Source organism: Apodemus sylvaticus, chromosome 6 (assembly GCF_947179515.1).
Source record: "Apodemus sylvaticus chromosome 6, mApoSyl1.1, whole genome shotgun sequence".
Lineage (NCBI taxonomy): Eukaryota > Metazoa > Chordata > Mammalia > Rodentia > Muridae > Apodemus > Apodemus sylvaticus.
In genome coordinates, this window is record NC_067477.1 from 49939995 (window position 1) to 49962552 (window position 22558).

The following is a 22558-nucleotide window of genomic DNA, read 5'->3' on the forward strand; positions in this document are numbered from 1 at the left end:
TGCTCCTTTCCAGGCCTCTATAGTATTTATGCCATGTGGTAGACTGCACAGTTGTCTTCCTAACATTTAAATTCATTTTTTTTAAATGAAACTTGCTACCAGCAGAACCTTAGTGGGAAGGCAGGCTACATACCCTGTTAGGGAAGTTGAAAGCTTCAAATGTAAGGTTGGCCATTTTCCTGGGGCTTTCAATTCAGGGGGCAGAAACAGTTCCAGTTCCTTTTGATGGCAGTCAGGACTGTCGGGGCCAGGAGCTCTCATGCAGTCCGCACTGTGTCTGGGACAGCGAGAAAGGCACTGCTACCTAATTAATGAGCAACTTAATTTTGAGTTTGTCATTCCGTTCTTCGAGCTCTCAGTCTCAAAGCTTGTTTCCACTCTTTCTGCTGAGGGAGATATCTAATAGTATGTATATAAAGTAGTTTTTTTCTCTCAGCCCAAATCACTAATTGCTATATAGCTAATTCTTAGTAATTATTTTGAAGAATAATTATTTCTCCAAGTTGCTAGTGATGGATAAATTAAGATATGATTCATCTTTTTCGTGTACTTAACAGCTCCAAATTCTAGATTTTTATTATTCCTTCACACCCTTTATAATGATATTAAATTTATTAAAGCCATAAAGCATATTAATACATTTAAGGGATATTTTTAAAAAGTATACAACTTTTTCAATGAATGAAAACCATTTGATATGAACACTTCCATGTTCTATATGTAATGTGTGACATCTAGTTTCAAGTTTCTATGACTGTACACCTACACCTTTGACATTAATATAGATTAGCATCTTTTTGAGTGGAAGAGGTTCACCATAATTATGATGGTTATAAGGTTGTGAGAATTTACTATAATTATATGAGATATCTATGTTTTCATATATCCACATAAGTGCATATAAATATGTTTATAAAATACCAGGTGTAGACTCTGTTCTTTCAAAATTCTAATGGTGGCAGCTTAAATACTTTTTGTTGTTACAAATGGCTCAATACCTAAAGTGCCCTTCCAAGGTAAATTAACTAGGGAAATGTGCCCATTCCGACTTCGGTCGTGAATGACTGCATTCATTCTTTTTTAGACGTAGCTCTCCATTTGCTGTTCCTCGGCACTCTATAGAATTCCAGCTTGCTCTGCTTTTCACCTATCTTTTAACGGTTTAACATAGATGGCTGGATCAGGTCCACTGCTCCAATTGTGTGTAGCTTAAAAAGCTCTGCAGTGCTTTAGTCTCCCATTGTGTCTGGCTTGCCTGAGTGCTCCGTGCATGGCAGTTCACTGTGCTTTCTGTTTGCTAAACCCATTTGTGCCCATTCTTTCTGAAAACACTGCTCATCTGGGATCTCAAATTGACTTCTCCCTATTCTGTGTCCTTAACTAGAAGTGCTCCATTAGTGTTGATTGAGCTCTGGCAAGGCCTCCATAGAGCGTGAAAGGCTACATGAGACTAGGCCACAGTGTTGGCAAATACCTGTTTGAGGCAAATTGGGAGGAAGAAATGAGAAATAATTGAAAACTTAAAAAAATTTACACACACACACACACACACACACACACATCAGATTAGTCTTTTTTGGTTGTTCATAGAAACAGTTGTAAAACGTTTTGAAGTGAAGAGAGAGGGAACAACAAACTACAAATACAGACCGAACAAAGAGTAAAACCAAATCAGTAAAATTATCACAGAGTTTCTGAAAAAAAGAAAACCTCATAATACAGCAAGGAAAATGCGAAGCACACAGGTTGTGAATTTGAGCTATGGTGTTTAAATGTTTCCAACTTCATTTTTTTAAAAACAAAGTACAGCTGTTGTATTTATGATTTACACAATAGTAAGATCGCTTTAAAAAAAACTACTGGTAGGAAATATTTTTATACATTTATAAGTTAATTAGAATCATAAAACAAAAAACTAGAAAACCCGATAGAATTATGAGTTGACATTTACACAACATTTTAATACTTGTGAAAACCACATCACAATTGTTTAGAGTCTTCTTTGGTAAAAATGTAATTCATTTAAAAATGTACCAAAATGTGTTATCCTGATGTGCTTCTGACCCAGGACTCATGGAAATGTCCCAGTTACAGCCCAACCAGAAAAGAAAGTGTGTTATAACGTTCATCTCCCTCTTTTCCCTGTAGCTCCCTGCCACATTGCAGGCCTGCAGTCTTCGGAACCATGTGTGGAACCAGACAATGTCAATAAGTGAGTATATATGGAATCAAAAGAGCATAGACTTAAGGTGAAGCCCACTAAAATATGTAAGGTAAATAATTTAATTTAAGGTAATTAAGATTTTTCAAAGCTTTCTCTACATTTCTTGGACTAGCTATTTTATTTTTAGGTTACAAATCCTTAGTGTCTTCTATTAAATCATTAATAGTTATAAGCAAATGCCATTACAAAAGCAATAGTTTAAGGTAAAGTGCATATGTGGAATCTAAAAGGTCCCTTTTGAATAAAAATGTTAACTTAAAATGAAAAGATTTGTGCTATATGGCATAATAATTTTTAAATTAAAAATGTGTAGAAACACTGTTTTTAGTAAAATAACAATGTGCTCCTGGCAGATCTAGTTTCAAAAAGCAGCTGTGAACTTAAACAGAAATTTAGTATTGGTTTTCTTTACAAATATTTTAATAATGAAGCAAAAATTAGAAAGATGAACAAGGAAACAGTTAAGAGCTCCAAGACTGTCTGGAATCTCTAGGTTTTTTTTGCAGAGACAACTTATTCTGATGAAGAAAATTAGCTTCTAATGCATAAACAAACCAACTTGATTAGACATTCCCTTAAAAATCAAGACAATTCAACCATGTGTGCTGCCTCTACTCACAGAGAACTAAGAATAATTTATTTCCTATTATGTCAGTAATATTTAATTGAAGCTGAAATTAAGGTCTAATATTTCAAAACACTGAGTGCTTCTTATAATGTACGATAGCTTATGGGCAAATAAAAACATGCATATTGCATACATAGGATGACTTTAAAGCGAGCCATTAGTGCCTATGAACATACATTCAGTGTGCATGTGTACATATGGGCATCATGTACACAGCGGACAAAAATACTCAGAATCACAGTTAACTCAGGAGAAGAATCTAAGGCTGTAAGAACAGCGTAGGTGATAAGATCCTTACTGAGAGATTATAATTACAGTTAATTGTCAGATGTAGGTATCAGAAGACGGGCCTGCTGTCAGCCGCTTCTAGCTCAGCACAGCAGGCTCCTACTCAGTGACTAATGTCTTAATTTCTCACATTCCAGGTTGTTTGTGGAATTGAAAATCAAATCATAGTGCATTTGATTGGCTGCATGCAAAAATACATCTATTACTGAGAACAAAGAAATACTACTTGTAGAAATTATACTTTTTAATCTAAGTTAAATATATTGGAAGAAAATGAAATAGTTTATAATCTTTATGTACATTAGCTATCTAGTAACCTGACACAAACTGCTGGCAAAATAGCACATAATTATTAACTGCTAATTCATGTGTATTTGAAAAAGCAATGAATTTGGAGTGGAAAATATCTAGGATTAGATATGTTATAGAGCATCCTTTTCATAAGCCACACTCTCTTTAGAGAGATAGTGCATGCCATGCCTATCTTAATAGGAATATTAGAGTAAGTCACTCAAAATGTGTGCAGGTATAGAAGGCATCTAAAATCACTCCTAGAAAGATATCTCTTGCATTTCATGATATTTGTTTGTTTTGTTACATAGGAATGGGGTGGAGACAAATACATTGACCATAATGACACGTAGCTTCACCTATTCAACAGTCCCAGGGGAGTTGTTCTTCACATCAGTGACATCTGCTGTCATGGCAGAAAACAATTATAACCTGCCAAATCATGTTCAGAATCACGCCCTTACTGTTTGCACGTAAGAGCAGCATGATTTATATGAAAAGGCCACTGCTTGCTAGTTCTGTGTTTTCTGTATTCTGTACAGCACCCAGCAACGACTAAAGTAATGTTTACTCTTCTTCTTCGTGTCGCTATCAAATTATGCATTAAAATTATTTTATACTCAAGAAGAAATTCAGATGTAATTAAAAATATTTATAAAATATCTGAAATAAAAAATGTACATAAAAGATAGCATTTATGAAACATCTATAGAAGAAATTTAAAAAAACCAGAATGTTCAATTGTTGTGGTATAATGTTATCCTTTTCTGTTTTATATTTTTCTGTCCTTGAACACTTTCCCCAGGAAAAACATTGCATTTAGTTGTTCTAGTATTTTAAAAAGACATTTTATTATAAAAGCTTGACATCCATTTCTATTCATAAAAGGAAAAAGAAAGAGCACAAAGTCCTAATTTCATGATTAGGCGCATGCTGTCAGACATTGTGACGTGGAAACTGCAGCACAACCCAGACACCTTCTGGACATCTTGAGAACTGCACATTTGTTCTCTGAACAAAGACCCTGACTGGAATAGCTATTTAAAAACCACACATTAAGAAGTGTAAAACTGGGCACCTTACTTCCAGAAGATCCTGCTATACCACTCCTGGGCATATACCCAGAAGACTCCCCACCATGTAATAAGGATACATGTTCTACTATGTTCATAGCAGCCCTATTTGTAATTGCCAGATGCTGGAAAGAACCCAGGTATCCCTCAACAGAAGAGTGGATGCAAAAAATGTGGTATATCTACACAATGGAGTACTATTCAGCCATTAGAAACAATGAATTCATGAAATTCTTAGGCAAATGGATGGAGCTAGAGAATATCATACTAAGTGAGGTAACCCAGACTCAAAAGGTGAATCATGGTATGCACTCACTAATAAGTGGATATTAACCTAGAAAACTGGAATACCCAAAACATAATCCACACATCAAATGAGGTACAAGAAGAAAGGAGGAGTGGCCCCTGGTTCTGGAAAGACTCAGTGAAACAGTATTCAGCAAAACCAGAACGGGGAAGTGGGAAGGGGTGGGTGGGAGGACAGGGGAAGAGAAGGGGGCTTGCGGGACTTTCGGGGAGTGGGGGGGCTAGAAAAGGGGAAATCATTTGAAATGTAAATAAATTATATCGAATAAAAAAAAAAAGAAGTGTAAATCAATCTTTAATTAGGGTTGAAATGTAAAATATTACATGATTTAAATTACAAAAGCCAGTATTTAAATAAAGCATTAAAAAAGCATGAAGTTCTTGCATGCACATTGAAATGATAGTTTCCAAAATACCTTTGGGACTATTTTCAGGTTGATTATAAGGTTTGAACAGTCAGATAAAGTTCCCTTATGTATATACAAAGAACATTGTAATAGTATGAAAATTATATTCAATGTGGAGCTAATACTTTGAATACAGGGTATTTTCTGAACTGTGTAGCTTATTTATGTCAAAATATGATTAACAACTTAGCTCTCATTTTTTTTTTCTGAGATAGGGTCTCTTGTAGCTCAGGTGGCATCAAACTCAGTGTTGCTGCCTTTACCCCTGGTAACTGTGAGCCACCATGCCTGATTCACGCAGGGATAGTGACTAAACCCAGGGCTTTGTGCTAGGCTAAGCAGGCATTCTCCCACTGCCTCACAGCCTCGGTTCATTTAGTTATCAGTTTGAAGAATAGGAACCAGCAGGGTCCATAGTTGGGCATACTTAGGAGCTCACACTGATGCCCACTTTTTGCACTGGTCACTAGGCAAGTTTGATGGTTGTCCTGACTGCTTCATGTTGTGGATGGGCCTGGTGCTGTTCTTGTGAACCAATCCCCTAATGAATAAAGGAGCCAATCACTGGAACTTCCAGGTTGAACAGAAGAAGAGAGGAAGCAGGAGAGAGGGAGTTCCTTTTGGAACCAGACAGCAGGGCAGTAAGATGGAGCTGCTAGAGTTTCCTCGTATCACCTGCTCTGCCACCAGAGGAATCAGATTTTAACAAGGTTTACAAGATTAGATTTTAGTTGTTGTGCCCAGAGACTGAGTTACCATTGTTTCTGAACTAAGTCTGTGTTGCATTTTCCTTCACGCAGCATCTCGTCTGGGTTCAAGAGAGAAAGATAAAGCAGGCCAATCGAGGGTTTGCCTGAGGTGCTCCACAAAGGCCATGGGGGATTTGAAGCACAGGGATGGCATGGTAGCGACCCACCAGTGGGAACCTAGAGAGCTGGGTGGAGAAACTGTGGAGTTCAGAGTCAGAATCTCCATGAGATAAGAACAGGTCGGCCATTGCCTACCAGTGCAGGGATGGCCAGGCCGCTGGGGCAGATAGTTGGTGGCAGGAGTGTGGGAATATGCAGTTTTGATTCCTACTTTTTCAATAATTCACACAAGTTTCATTTCTCCCACTTCAAAGAATAGCCCTAAAAAGTAACCTGTGGCAAAATTCAACACAAGACTGGCTTTGATTTAGCAATGGTTGCGATGGTCTGCTGGTTCCTGTTCTCAGAGTTCTTACTTCCTACACAAACAGCTGTGCCTGTAGTGAGTGATAATATTTTACAAACAGTTTCAGGCTAAAAGAGACATGTTCAACTGAGCTTTGATCTTTACTAATTACCTCTAGTAACTATAAATGAGTAGCTAGTTAACAAACCAAAGTCCTCACAGGGCAGGCCGCCATGAGCTCTCAGCTAACTACTTCCAATACTAGCATTTGGATTTCTAGAATTTGTTTCATATCTGTTACTTTTATCTTCTCAGATTCTTGTATACGTAATAAGTAGTTCATGATGTTCCAATACAGACATTGGGGGAGTGACTAAAATAACCATAAAATTTCAGATCACTGGTAAAGTCAGACTAATCAAGGGAGACTCTTCACAGAGCTGAAACGTCTCAGCCATGTTAGTCATGTCACTGCCTGCTGTCTGCTGGCTTCTGCATGACTGCTAACATACATGTTTGCTGGTTCATGCTCATTTACATCTGATTTGATCTTAGTAAGTTACTCCCAGGAATTCTGTAAGAAACAAGGTAGGTATGAATCACATAACAACCACTTAATGATTCAGATTACTGGGAGCAATTCTGTAGTAAGTGGCTTCTGTGCTGTATATGCATTAAGGTACGAAGGGTACGAAGGGTATATTTCATGACTCTTTAGGAATTACGTCAGCCTAAAGATTCACCAAAACAACTGATTACAGTGAGGGAGTCAGTGCAGCTGCTGAGGCTACATTTAAAGAACTTTGAAAGCATATTCCTAAAGACAATGGAACACATTTAAGAGAAGTTGTAGCAACATTGGGAATAAATTAAAGTAGTAGGAAAACCAGTCGAAGTGGTATATAGTTTGGGTTCTAGTGGTTGTTATCAGACCCATGGGCAATTACTGAATAGCCTAGTCTGAGACATTTTGAATTCTGTGTGCTACTGAATCTCATTTGAAAAATGATGTGTATGCTTATTCATTTATGTATATTTCACATGGAAATACATGCCATATCTAACACATTTAGAGGATTCTAGCCAGAAATAATGGTGGTTTTTGTGTGAAAAATATATTGTGTAATTGTCTTCTCTCTTTGTATGTATAGAGAGAGCCACTTAAATGAACATTATAAATTAGATTTTAAAAATATAATATGTACCTTTGGAGATGGTACACATCCAGTCTCCATTAGCGCACATATCAGCAATCAGTTTATATTTCAGGTATTTTACCTAGAGATTTTTACTTTGCCAAAGGGTTATAGAGTGCCTTAGCTGATTTGAATTTATTGCAGTAAACACACACATTCAGCTATGAGAGGAATTACTCTATAATGAGTGATAAATGCAGGAAAGTCATATATCCCATTGGTGTACTTGGATAAATCACATTTGAAGGACAACTAATTGTCTAAAATTTGTTTAAAATCCAATAAAAATGTTATTTGCCACTAGTTGCTGTTGCAGATTTTGGAAAAGTTAAAGTTACGACACATGCTTAAGTGTCTTCGTCATAGCACCATTTCCCAGGTGCAGCGTGTGAATAACAGAAGCATTTCTACCTAACGTAAATGTTTCAGCTATTTTGGTACTTAACACTAGGCCATCATAACTAAAATGGTATAATCTTCCATTTTTGACACTGGGACATTTTTCATTGTTACTAAAATATTTTTTGTCATGATTAATTTAAAAACAAAAACAAAAACCAAGTCCCGAATGTGGGCAGCGAGGAGGCAGTGCACAGTGGAGCAGACTGAAACTGAGCACTGAGTTGGGCTTGGGGAGGGGGTCAACGTTGGAGGCAAGGTAAGGGGAAATTTTAAAGAAAACTTGGAGTATTTAAAAAATTCTCTGTCTTCACAATCTCAGTGTTGAACTTACTTGCTGTTGAATCCAAATGAGCTGCATGACGGGCTGCATGAGTGTGGTGGGTGAGCCGCATGATGGGTTGCATGAATGCAGTTAGTGGGGTGGTATCTGCCTTTGATCCTAGCACTTGGGAGGAAGAAGCAGGCAGCCAGATCTCTGAGTTCAAGGCCAGCCTGACCTACAGAGTGATTGCCAGAATAGAATAGTCCGAGTTGTGTAACTAGACACTGCTTCAAAAACCAAAGATGCTGCACCCTCCCCCCACCGCAAAGAAAGACAACAGCAACAACAACTCATTACATTGCCATATATTGCTAATACTTAGTATGACTTACATTTTTTTGCAAACTAATCAATTTGATTCTGTTCATAAAAATGTAGCTATCCAGATCTATGTGCTGGATAGGAATACACACAAGACCATACTTTTAAAACTAAAATTTGAGCAGTATAATCAGAGAACAGCAAACCAAGTATTTTTTTCCTTCAGAAAAGCTAAGTTGCTGCTGACAAACCTTGAAGAAGGATACATGTGAAGCAAGTTACAGTGATTAGAGCACAGCTGGGCTCGCAGGAAAGACCAAGCCACCAGCCCGAAGACAGCATTTCACGCTCCAGGAGATGGAGACCAATTTGACAAATCCAATTGTGTATCTAGTTGAGTCCTCTGAACAAAAACATAATAATCCTCACTATTATTGGAAATGTGAGAACTAAGATAAATACATAAATTGATAAGTTATGCTGAGTCAATTTGTCCTGTGTGTGTGTGTGTGTGTGTGTGTGTGTGTGTGTGTAGGGTGGCTGTGGTGGAGGGGAGGGGATATAGGTGGTGCAGTCCATAATGAGTGTGGTGATCAGAGAACAATGTTCAGGAGTGGTTTCTCCCTCTGTGTGGGTCCTGGTGTGGGAACTCATGTTCTCAGGCTTGGCAGCAAGTGCCTTTACCACCCGAGCCATCCCAAAAACCCCTGGTTTCTTTGAACAGGCTTTTTTTTTAATGTACATTTTATGTATCTCTACAAATGATAACCTCCTCCTCTTAGTAGGCTCTGAGATAATTTCATAACTGTTGTGATTTAGAATAAGGGGGACGTTAAAAGGAATGAGCAAGGTTCTGTCTCCAGCTGCAACACCGTCCCCAGCTATTCAACAAGAGAGCAAGCAAGGATCTCAAGTTAGGGAGTAGGTGTCTTCTAAATGCTAATTAAAATGAACATATTAAATGAAATCCTTTCATGTCCCCGTGGCTCTCAAACTCCTTCCTCAGGCTAGCTTCACAAGTTTCTAATAATCCCGAGGGAACTGCATTGTCTCTTTGGAAGATGCTCTATGTATAGACTACTATTTTCTGTAATGTTAAATTTTCTGACTTCTACTTTTAGCAGAATTCATACTGAATTTGTCTTGGGAGTTGTTCATGATGACATGCAGAAAATGTAAAAATCTTTGAAAGAAGTCAGGAAATTCTTGTTTATACTGAGAGCAACCCATAAGTGATTCAATAAAATAAAAAAAAATACAGTTTTGAGATCAGCATGGCCACAGACAATCTGATAAAATGTATAATACTAAGACGCAAATTAAACCATGCAATTTGAAGTAACATTAGACGTCAAATGAGATCGCTGTTTTAAATGAGGGTTTTTTCTTTCTTTTTTATTGTTGCTGCTGCTGTTGTTTGTTTGTTTTTTCATTCTCTCTGAAACTCTTTGTAAAAATACCTTCAACTTCAGGAGTTAAGGTGAAGTCAGGTCCCAAGAAATGGCTAAATCCAGCAGGCAGAATAACATTTGTTATTTTAATGGGAGAGGCTTTAACGTGGCAGAATGACCCACCATCCGTAGGAGAGCTGGTAACAGGAACGAACTACACAATAAAATAAAACAGTTAAGAACATCTTACCTCTGAAACTGAAATAAATAGGTTTAGTCCTTACCATAAGCCCCAAGGCACAATAATCTTTACAAGGCACTTTTCCTTGCTTGCCTAAACTTGGGATTGGTACTTCTGTAACATGGACAGAGCAGAGTCCTGCAGGCCCAGGGTTGCCTGCCCTCAGTCTTGTGGGTTGCTTTTTCAGACCATGTTGTACTGGTCACTAGAAGCCAGAGCTTAGTGTTCATTTTACTTCCAAAAGCTCTCAGTCGGGAAAGGCAGAACCATGAACACTGAGACAATGCTTTCTTTGTAATGGTTCTTGTCCTTTCTTCAAATACTTCAATACTTTTTTTTTTACTTTGTTTGTCTAAACGTCTTGCCTGTCTGCATGTACGTATGTGTATCATATGCATGCCCAGTATCACCACAGCTCAGAGATGAGAAAAGAGCGTGGAACCCTTTGGAATGAATTACAGTCTATGTAAGCCACCATGTGGGTGCTGGAAACCAACCTGCTTTCTGCGTAAATGTTCTATTTTCGTTAGAACCTTGAGCTTGTTAAAGTTATATATTCTGAACACATGGTTCCACTTTGCCATTTGTCTAAAGTAACCAACTTGACTTCAGCAAGCATCAACAAGGATGCAGCTGTCAGTGGGCCCCAAGGTTCTTTAACTAATGTTGTATAGTCCCAGGCTGCCCAACAGTTCATTTATGGAAGTTTATTTCTGTCACTAATATGGTATGTGGCTGACTTTCGTCTTAAAGTTGAACCCTGAACACATTCAGGTGAAAATGTTGACCTGAATTTGCCCTTCGGCTGTTGAAAAGAAACTACTGCAGTGACCAAAATAAAGAAATATCAATTGAGAAATTTGAAATCTTTCCCAATCTTGTTTCTTCTGAACAGCTAAAAGAAATAATGGCTCGATTTCGTTCCACACACGAAAGTAAGTTATTATTGAACCTTAAAATACACTTTTGTAAAGCAAAGATTTCAAACACTTTACTGGGTATAGATAGATCAAAATAATTTTAAATGAGTGCTTATGTAACAAAACTAGATAGTTAAACTCTTTTATATAGGGCTATTTAAAAGGCAAGAGTAGTTATATTGAATAATAATTATACTGTTATAGAAGAATAATGGAAAAAAGGAATTCTTGAGAAAAATGCACAAGTAAACAATAAACTGCAATGCTGAAGGTTAGTCTACATATTTTTGATAAATTAAACCAGTTTAGGATTTATATATGAAAAATGGTGTTTTAAAGTATTGTAAGTGATGATTTGCTTTAAAATTTAGCAATATTATTTTAAAATAGAACTTATACATTTTGGGGGAGGGGTTTCAAGACAGGTTCTCTCTCTGTAGCCCTGGCTGACCTGGAACTCACTCTGTTGACCAGGCTGGCCTCACACTCTGTCTGCCTCTGCCTCCCAAGTGCTGGGATTACAGGCTTGCGCCACCACTGCCTGGCTGAATTTATACATTTTAACTAAGCAATAGTCCTTATAAGTGCCTCTATGGAACCTCATATGCAGTGTGGTAGGAACATCTTCCCCCAAATAGGTCTACTAGCCTCATTTCTACACTTATGAGGACCTTACCTTACATGGCAAAGGAGTTTGCAGGTGTGACGGAAGTAAGGACTTTGAAGTGGGGATATTATTCTGGATTATCTAAAAAGAGGGAGACAGAAGGGTCAGAGTGGGAGGAGGAGCTATGATGGCAGAAGTGGGAGGAGCTGAGCGATGCTACTGGCTGAGAGGCAGGAGCCGAGACAGCTCTGGAGGCTGGAGAGCACATAGGCTGAGCACCTTTGCAAAGCTTCCAGGAAGGACTGTAGCTCAGCCATGCTTGCCTGCAAGACCCCGTTTCGACTCTTGACTCCCAGACTGTAAGACAATCACCACATGCTCTGTTAAGCCAATGATTTGGGGATAATTTGATGCAAGAGCAACAGAAAACTACTTCATGGGACGTGTTCTTTTGTTGTTTTGTTTTTTGTAAGAAGTTGACTGAAGATAAAGAAAGGGAAAGGAGGCTTAACCATAGAACTAAATTTCATCTGACTTGTTCTTTCTTTTTTTTTTTTTTTTGAAAGAGTGAAGCCTATCCCGAGAACTTGAGTACATGGTATTAGACAGTACTCTTAGCTACATGTTTTTTGTTTAATTTTTATTAACATTGAACAACTATGAGCCTTAAGGTCTCTGTAGATACTTTAACTTATTCTAGAAGTGCATTTGATCAAAACATGCTAAGATTAATTTTTAAGACTGGAGTTAGAAAGTCAAGGAGTCATTAAAATTTTTAAGTAGAGATAAAACTATCTCAGTAATAGGACACTTGCTTGCTGTGCTACGTATGCCCCAGCAGCACTAAACAGGAAAAAAATCAGATATAATACACATTTATCTCTTGACAACATTTTTCAAATTGTATATGTTTAATGAAGAAGTTCCCTGTCTTTTTGAAACAAGCTCTCAGGTAGCCCCTGGCAAGGATGACTTTGAACTTCTGACCTTCCTGTCTCCCAAGTGTGGTGGTTACAGGTATATACACCACCATGCCTGGTCAAGGCCATTTTCTAAGCAAGGGTCTGTGGTTGATATTTTATCTGATTATCCTTTAAGATTTTGCATGCCATTTCTTCTGCTGGTTTCTTTAAAACAGCATAAAGTTTTAAAGATAATAAGAAAATTTAGAGACAATAATTGTCTAGGTTTGAAAGTTAGTTCTCGTTAAATCTGTATCTTTTCTCTTGCATTTTATTGGTTTTTTAATCCCTCATCCAGTTTGACATTGTGTGTATGTGATTATTCTTTCTCCAGATTTTCCAAAGTATTGAATTTGGTTTTTATATTGACATAGAACTCTTAACTTAAAATTTGAACTTAACATTTCATCTGTCGACTTAGTATAAGACCACACAGCAAGTTTTTTTTTGAAGGCCATCTTTCTAGAGTATGTGACACAAAGCCATCTCTCTGAGTATGTGACTCTTGCTGAAGGGAAAAGTAAGCTAGAAGAGTTGATAGAAACAGAAGCAGCGTTTTTAAATGACGGCTGAGGAGCCACCCGTCAGCAGGTCTAGATCCTGGTGGAGGGAAAGCCTAGTGGACGGCATCCGTCTGGAGTGACCTCACCGTTTCTTCTTCTGGAGCCTGTTTTTCCTTTGTTGTTTCGAGACAGGGTTTCTCTGTGTGACCCTGGCTGTTGCTCTGTAGACCAGGCTGGCCTCACACTCAGCAATCTGCCTGCCTCTGCCTTCCGAGTGAAGATCCTGTTCTTACTGTAACTTTGGATCCTTGATGCTAATGTCCTTGGATTTTTGCTTCTACTTAAGTGGAAGGTTCAGTTCCACATCCCCTCTGCACCTGCTCAAGGTCATTGGACCATCTCTTGGAATACTCTAATTGTCAGCTGGCTTCCCTCTCTACTCCTATCTCTTCTTCAAACTTTGCAAAAGCTCAACTCCAATAATTCTACATTTCTGTTAAAAAAAGAAAAAAAAAACATCGTCTTTCTGTGTTAAATACAGTATTTAGATGATGATCAGAACAAATAGAAGTGACTAATGATAAAATCCCTAAAAGCCTATTTCTGTTGTTTCTTCATTCTAGAATTGTGCTCCTATCATGGTCAGGTACATTTTAGGGCTCATGGGTAAAGAGACCAGTAATCCTGCAAATCTATAATAGCAACACACATCTCTGTTAGAAGAACTATGCAGTATATAGAGATGAAAATTCCCCTCTTCCTCTCTGCTTAAATTGAAGCAATTTCACAGTTTTTTTAAACATGGCATGTCCCAGTTTCTTACCTTCTAATGTAATTTAAAGTACTGAACAATGAAATATTAAATAATTTGCCTTATATTAATGTCTTATTAGGAAAAATCTTCTATTGATATTAGTCATTAAGTAAATACTACAATTTATAGAATCACATGTGGTTATGTAAACATGTACATGATGATTATTTACAATAATATACAGTAAAAAGGAAAGTATAAACAGTATACTCACTGAACTTTTCTTTGCTTGTAGTTCAGAGAAATGAAACTCAGCTTTTGCCCTATCATCAGAATTGATAGGAATTCCATCCAACATCTGTAAATTAGGCAGGCGGAATATGAGCACATGTCGATGTACCATTTTTCTACAAATCTAAAGAAAGGTAAAAACAATTGTTTATTCCCCAAATCACTTATATTAAAAAGAAAAAAATAATTTCAAAAGGCAGCATGGGAAAGGCCACAAAGATGGTGAAGAATGGCTACTTTACAGTCCTAACTGCTATAGGCAGGAGCTTCTTTCTGAAAGATTTCTCAATCTTCTGTAATACCAAATAAAATAGAAAATATTTTAAACTAAGGCTAGCATTCAGAGGTTTAGTCTTTCTCCTTTCCTGTCTCCTTCCAGTCTTTTCTCCCCACTTTGTCTTCCCCCTTTCCATGTATCCCAGTCTGGTTTGACAAATAATCTTCTTGCCTCAGCCCCCTCAGTGTGGAACACAGGTACATGCCACCATCACACTCAGACTGTCATCTCTCTGAAGTCCTTAGCACTGGCCATTAGCTAGCACAACCTCAACTCATGGGCAGAATTATATGCAACTTCATTTCTATGTAATTGGTTTAATGTAAAGTTTTTTCCAAAAGGTCTCATTTCACTTAATTCATTCTGGTCTGTACAATTCATCTCTTCATAGTGTTAACCTCCTCTAAAAAATTGCATATGTCCATAAAAAGGTGGGTAGAAAGACTTGAGTAGAGTGTTCTCAGGGTCTTTACTTTTAGAAGGTTCTGCTTACAAGGATGGCACTTTCCTGGTGTTTGGTACTTGGACTTGAGAATGTTCTTATCATTACTAGGTTGATAATGGTAGCTGACTATGTCTTGATAATTACTAAAAACAGTAGGATTTATATTCAACCTCTTTTCCATCCGTAAAGTTTCAGTTCTTATTGGGAAGAGTTCCTAGGTTGTTTAACTTTCAATTGTTAAATGCTAAGTCTCTAAGGGGCTGCCCTGAATAAAACAACATAGAAGACATGCCATTTTTGTGGTTAAATGAAGAGTGTGCTCCATGCTGTGACCTACTACGGCATTGCAACTGATCTTAGTTGTGTATTCTCATTATCTTAGCCACAAGGAAAACACACTGACTGAGTCTCTCAAATCTCTGAGGTAGTGGTAATCTTGAGGGCTCCTAATATAGAAAGTATACAGCATTATCTGTAGCAAAGAACAACAACAGTCTTGAGATGAATGGATAAGCTGGGTCTGGTGGCTCATGCCTATAAACCTGGCACTCTAGAGGTTAAAGCAAGAAGCTATCCATGAATTACAAGCCAACCTTGTTTACATAGTGATTTTAGAGGAATTTGGAATTAAAAACAAAACAAAACAAATGGAAAAAGAAAGGAAAGAAAGGAACAAAGAAAGATACATCTTTTGGGTATATGCCTAGGATGGTATAGCTGGGTCCTCAAGTAATACTATATCTAATTTTCTGAGGACCCACCACACTGATTTCCAGAGTAGTTGTACCAGCTTGCAGTCCCACCAGCAGTGGAGGAGTGTTCCTCTTTCTCCATATCCTCATCAGCATCTGCTATCTCCCTAGTTTTTGATCTTAACCATTCTGACTGGTATAAGGTGGAATCTCAGGGTTGTTTTGATTTGCATTTCCCTGATGACTAAGGATGTTGAACATTTCCTTAGGTGCTTCTTGGCCATTTGAGAATCCTTAGTTGAGAATTATTTGTTTAGCTCTGAACCCCATTTTTTAAAATAGGGTTATTTGGTTCTCTGGAGTCTAATTTCTTGAGTTCTTTGTATATATTGGATATTAGCAGACTATCGGATGTAGGATTGGTAAAGATTTTTGACCAATCTGTGGGTTGCCATTTTGTCTTGATGACAGTGTCCTTTGCTTTACAGAAGCTTTTCAGTTTTATGAGATCCCATTTGTCAATTCTTGATCTTAGAGCATAATCCATTGGTGTTCTGTTCAGGGTCTTTTCCCTTGAGCCTATGTATTCAAGGCTCTTCCACACTTTCTCTTCTATTAGTGTCAGTGTATAATAGCCATAAAACATGTGGGGGTACTTGATGCACTTGGATTTGAGCTTTGTACAAGGAGGTAAGTATGGATTGATTTGTATTCTTCTATGTGCTGACTGCTAAACCAGCACCATTTGTTGAAAGTGCTGTCTTTTTCCACTGGATGGTTTTAGCTCCTTTGTCAAAGATCAAGTGACCATAGGTGTGTGGGTTCATTTCTGGGTCTTCAATTCTATTCCATTGATCTTCCAATCTGTCTCTGTACCAATACCATGCAGTTTTTTTTTATCACTATTGCTCTGTAGTACAGCTTGAGATAAGGAATGGTGATTCTGCCAGAAGTTCTTTTATTGTTGAGAATAATTTTTGCTATTCTAAGTTTTTTGTTATTCCAGATGAATTTGAGAATTGCCTTTTCTAACTCTATGAAGAATTGAGTTGGAATTTTGATGGGGATTGCATTCAATCTGTAGATTGCTTTTGGCTCAAGATGGCCATTTTTACTATATTAATTCTGCCAATCCATGAGCATGGGAGATCTTTCCATCTTCTGTGATCTTTGATTTCTTTCTTCAGAGACTTGAAGTTCTTGTCATATAGATCTTTAAGTTGCTTGGTTAGAGTATTTTATATTATTTGTGACTATTGTGAAGGGTGTCATTTCTCTAATTTCTCAGCCTGTTTATACTTTGAGTAGAGGAAGACTATTGATTTGTTTGAGTTAATTTTATATCCATCCATTTTGCTGAAGTTGTTCCTCAGGTTTAAGTGTTCTCTTGTGGAATTTTTGAGGTCACTTAAGTATATTATCATATCATCTGCTCCACTATGTTCATAGCAGCCTTATTTATAATAGCCAAAAGCTGAAAAGAACCCAGATGTCCTTCAACAGAGGAATAGATACAGAAAATGTGGTACATTTACATAATGGAGTACTACTCAGCTATTAAAAACAATTCATGAAATTCTTAGGCAAATGGATGTAACTAGAAAATATCATTCTCAGTGAGGTAACCCAATCACAAAAGAACACACATGGTATGCACTCACTGATAAGTGGATATTAGCCCAAAAGCTCCAAATACCCAAGATATAATTCACAGACTACATGAAGCTCAAGAAGAAGGAAGACCAGAGTGTGAGTGCTTCGGTCCTTCTTGGCAGGGGTAACAAAATACAGGAGCAGATACGGAGACAAAGTGTGGAGCAGAGACTGAAGGAAAGGCCATCCAGAGACTGCCCCACCTGGGGATCCATCCTATATACAGTCACCAAATGCAGACACTATTGTGGATGCCAAGAAGTACATGCTGACAGGAGCCTGATATAACTGTCTCCTGAGAGGCTCAACCAGAGCCTGACATATACAGAGGTGGATGCTTACAGTTAAACACTGGACTAAGCATGGGGTCCCCAGTGGAGGAGCTGAGAAAGAACTGAAGGAGCTGAAGGGGTTTGCAACCCCATATGAAGAACAACAACATCAGTCAACCAGAGCTTCCAGGGTTTAAACCTTCAGCCAAGGAGTACACTTAGAGGGATCCGTGGCTCCAGCCGTATATGTAGCAGAGGATAGCCTTGTTGAGCATCAATGGGGGAAGAGGCCCTTGGTCCCATGAAGGCTCGATGCCCCAGCATAGGGGAATTTGAGGGCGGGGAGGTGGGGGTGGGTGGGTGGGTACAGACAAATCCCCATAGAAGCAGGAGGAAGGGGGTGAGATGGGGGTTTCTGGGGGGATTGGGAAAGGGGATAACATTTGAAATGTAAATAAATAATATATCCAATAAAAAAAAGAAAAGAAAGAAAGAAAGGAAGAAAAAAATGATCAAACTGCTGGAGGTGAATGTAGTAGAGACATGTTCAGTGATAGAGAAAGACCTCTACATGTAGCAGCCCCCCCAAAAAAATCACTGACCACATTCTAAGTTACAAAATGCTTTTCCTAAATATCAAGTAGCAGAGAGTTTGCTTCCTTTGATTGAAAAATCTCCAACACTGGAGGAAAATGATGAAGATACAACTAGAAAAACACCATAGATTAATCAAGAATAAAAACACATGCATAGAACTCAGTAATGTATAAATGAAAACCAAGTCTTTAGAAGAGTACAAGCTTTCATATATGAAAACCAGTAAGGGAATAGTATATAAAAATGTCCAGGACATCGTTAAAGCAATACAATGTAGCCTAGAACTTGCTGATTTACAAATGTATTGAAAATTAATATTAAGCTTAAATGTTTACCATAAAGAGATATGAAGTTAAAAAATTTCTAGAAAATTTTCAAGAAACTAAAAGGAGTAAATGACAGAGTAGATGTTGGTGAAAGAGAATGCAAACAACACCCCTAGTAAAGAAATGTATGATGCTCTGAAGACACACTGTGAACAAGGATTTATCAAGATTTATCAAGAATAAAATGAAGAAGCAAAACTTGACAATCTTGGGCACAGAGGGGCAACAAAATAGATACAGTGCAGGCTGGAAAGAGCATCCTGAGCTTACTATGAAAGCAATACATTAAGAGCTTAGATAAAAGAACAAGACCTACAAAAAATTTAACTTCTCAAAATGAGCTTCTAAGGAAGAAGAAATGTGATGTGATTTATACTCATGAAGGAATTTGAGCCAGTGACTTAAAGTGAAGCTTATAAAATAATTAAGGCCAAGGGGTTTTCGAGATAAGACCAAATTCCTTTTCAAGAACCGTATTAGTATTCAAATGAATCCTTAGACTAGGAATAGGAGATTCCTAAATTAATCTTATAAAGCAAAAGACATTGCTTTCAAGATATTAAAAGCAGATTTAAAGGTAGTGTATATAAAGATAGAATTATAGGTTTTTACCTGCATAGATGTGGATATGGTACATTAAATACTGGATTGAGTCCAGCAAAATATAAAGATAAATATTCACACCAGGAATTTAAGGATAGTTTTATTCTATTAAGTCTGTTAATGTGATTTACCGTATCAGCGAGTTAAAAAGGAAACTATATTATCTATCAGTCAAAACAGTACCCACACATTTGCATAAATGTACACTTCATGTAATCAGGTGACTATACCTTTATTTATCACTGTTTATGAAAAATTATTAAATTTTCCATAATTTAATGACTGGTATAGTAACCAATCATTGTCTGTAATTACCACTGTATTGAATAGCACAGCACAGATTCTGGCTCTAGTCACCTAGAATCCATTGATAACATTCCTAACTCAAGAAAATTCTAAATTTTTGAGTAAGATGCATAAAGGATATTAATACTTATGAATACAAAAGATGAAAACTGAAAGTTAGAGAGGACTGCTTATTGACATGTTCTTGGTGGAAGACCCCGACTACTACCACCTAGCACTATGGTGGCCTGAGCCTATTTGGCACTCTCTCTTAGGACAAACGAATACATGCATGGCTTCTGTCATCCTTCCTGGAATGTTATCTCTCATCTTCACTAGGAGAGTGTTCAACTCCTCCCACACAGAGTGATTCCCATCAGGAGTTTCCTAGGCCATTGCATACATCTGTGATCTACCAGCACGCCGATTTGGCATTTTCAAGGTAGGCATCAGCCTGACCTGATGACTGTCATCTAGTGTTGTAATCCTCATACCAGTTCTGAGCAGTCCTGACCAGTTTGCCCACATCCCCACAAAGTTTCCCAGCTCTGTAAATTAAAAAACCATTAGAGCAATGTGTGAGGCTTTCCCACTGGATCTGGATGTCACCGCCACCAGGCACGTACCTGACCACCTCTTTCATATTAGCTTGAAATCATCTGCTCTGAGTTAGATGAAAGGCCCTGTTCTGCCATTACACGAGTGCCTCTCTCTGATCCACTGTCTTGTGGCCCGTGGCATGCTTCTGGGGATCTTGGTCCTGCCTGTCTTGTGGCCTTTTCAGTCTTACATCTTTGGCTATCAGTTCTTATGTTGGACTTTCCTGAGCACTCAGCACAATGATCAGAAGGCCATCTTTTCTTTGCCATGTTTTTCAGTTTGCTTACATGTTAAGTGGGCAAGACTCCAATAAAAAAGTGACAGATGTCTCCCACGTTAACTTTAAATAAGTACATTCCAATTAAAACATCAACAACATTTTTCTTCAACCTAATTTGCTTCCTAAAGCTCACAGGAAAGGGTAAGGTGCCAAGAATAGCAAAGACAGTGAAGAAAGCAAAGGATCTGAGGAGGAAGAAGAGATAGGAGAGGAGAATAAGGAGAAACACTCTAGTAAGAATTAAGACAATATAAAATGTTACACATTGATACGGTGTAATACTATTGGTGCAACAATGGGCAGGTAAGCCAAAGGGTGCAGTGCAGAATGGAAAATGCGCTTACATAAGGTAGAGTTGGTTTGCAGTACAGTTATGTGGAGATAACACTAAGCCCAAATTGTGCTGAGCCAGCTAGTTATGTATGTATGTAGAAATAGATCAAATCACTTTCTCATATCATATAAGATAAATTACTTATGACTGTTGGGAAATTAATCAGTTATAAAGGTAAATAAATACTCACTGGATTGCCATAGACAGTAAGCTCTCTGAGAGAAGGAATAACATCAAGTTTTTCCAGTTCTGTGATATCCTATGTAAAAGGTAATGAATTATATTCAGTTAGTTTGTATCTCCTAATATAAACTACTCTGAAGTTGTTTTATGCAAGTTTTAGATTCCAGGATCCATACTTGGATCCTCTGATGTGAATGTGAATGAGGACTAGACTCCTAATACCTTACTCACAAAGATAACACTACAATGTGGAAAATGAGCAGAACTTGCAAGGTAACCATAAACTTTTTCTAGGAAGAGTTTTGAGCCATCCCAGGGCTCAGATGAGGGCCTTAATAATAGAAGAATGTGATATTGGTTATACTCTGATACACTATCTATGAAAGATATACAGATAAAAACTATTTCTCTGGTTAAATGTTTGATCTTAATGCTGCATAGGACTATTTATTATTACCCACTTAATATCAGTGTACGTTTGCAATGTTATAGGTTTTGCAAATTTCAAAAAGATTTATTTTTATTTAATGTGCATGTGTTTTGCTTTCATTGTATGCTCAGATGTTTAAGAGTACATGGAGAATCTGGATCTCGGACAGAAGGATCCCCTAATCAAAGACTCAAATGGGACCATGAAGCTGAAGTCTTCCTTTGTGTCGCTCTGCTTCTTAGAGGCAAGGCAACAGGCCACATTTTCCTCAGTTGACACTACTGGGCATATTGGGGAAGCCAAAAACTCCACACCATGCCTGCAGGTCAATGAGAGACTGTATCTACTTTTACCTGAAGGACTAGTGTTTTGCTAATTTTCAATAGGACTTTCTCTTGTCCTATCATTCTTGGCTAACCCAGAGACTGTATTCTTAGTGCTCACATGTAGAAATAATCTTGATATTAGATTGCCCATGTTGGTATGAATCCAGAGAACAAAAATCTCTCCCACAAAGAAACTTTGAATGGATAGCCAGGTTTAGAAAGAAAATGGTTTTTAGAAGAATTCAACTAAGTTTCCAACCCATGCCCACTCTCCAGAGTTGACTTTTCCCTCCAGTTAACCGTATATGGTCACACTAACATTCAATAACATCAGTCATAAGTGTAAGTTCAGATGTGAAACAATCCACCTAAACTCAATGGAGAATGATGTGTGCATAATCTTCTGCTTTGTCACACAGTTTACTATAGAGCTGTATTAGATTTTGATAGTAGACCCCACTAAGCATAACTCTGTTCAACTTGCTGAGGAGGGGCTATCATTATGAGCTGATCTACTCTCTCCTCCATCCCTTTTGAGGAATAGTGTGTCAACAGGCAACCAAGGGCATCCTGGGGAAAAGCTGGTTACCTGGTCTTAGCTCTTTTAAGTGTGCTGCTAACTGGGTGTCCTGGCAGACAGCAAAGACATTTTCCAGGAGGGTCCTTACCCATGGCATTCTCTTAACAGATCTCTCTGGACAAAAACTGTTTACAGCCAATTAACCTGGACTCTATGGAAGCACAAGGCTTCTAAGAAGATGGCATGGAAGTTTAAGTATGAATGCAAATGTTTCATGAAATACTCCCCTACAGGGAGACCACTCTACAAAATCTGTTTTGGAGACTGTATCTTTTATTCTGAGCTAGATAGCCTATGTGATATGGGAAGAAAATAACTAAGAAACCAATAGAATGTCCAAGGTCTCAAGTATTAATTACTGGATTGATAAGCAAAACCAGATACCAGATGAGGTCACTGATAGATGTATGAAGGTCCCATCTGTTTTTACTGAGCTTGTTTAAGCTTGGGTTT

The 22558-nt window shown here is 37.8% G+C and overlaps 1 protein-coding gene across 1 annotated transcript in view; it reads right to left on the reverse strand.

Annotated features, from left to right (window-relative positions):
- Positions 1–6923: 6923 nt before the first annotated feature.
- Positions 6924–22558, reverse strand: part of Lrrc9 (leucine rich repeat containing 9) — a 69819-nt gene continuing 54184 nt past the window's right edge. Inside the window, exons 28-31 of the mRNA XM_052186792.1 lie at positions 20777–20845; positions 14206–14346; positions 10014–10158; positions 6924–6946 (exon numbers count right to left, since the gene is read on the reverse strand). Coding sequence (XP_052042752.1) covers positions 6924–6946; positions 10014–10158; positions 14206–14346; positions 20777–20845 — 378 coding nt within the window. The remainder of the gene's footprint in view (positions 6947–10013; positions 10159–14205; positions 14347–20776; positions 20846–22558) is intronic.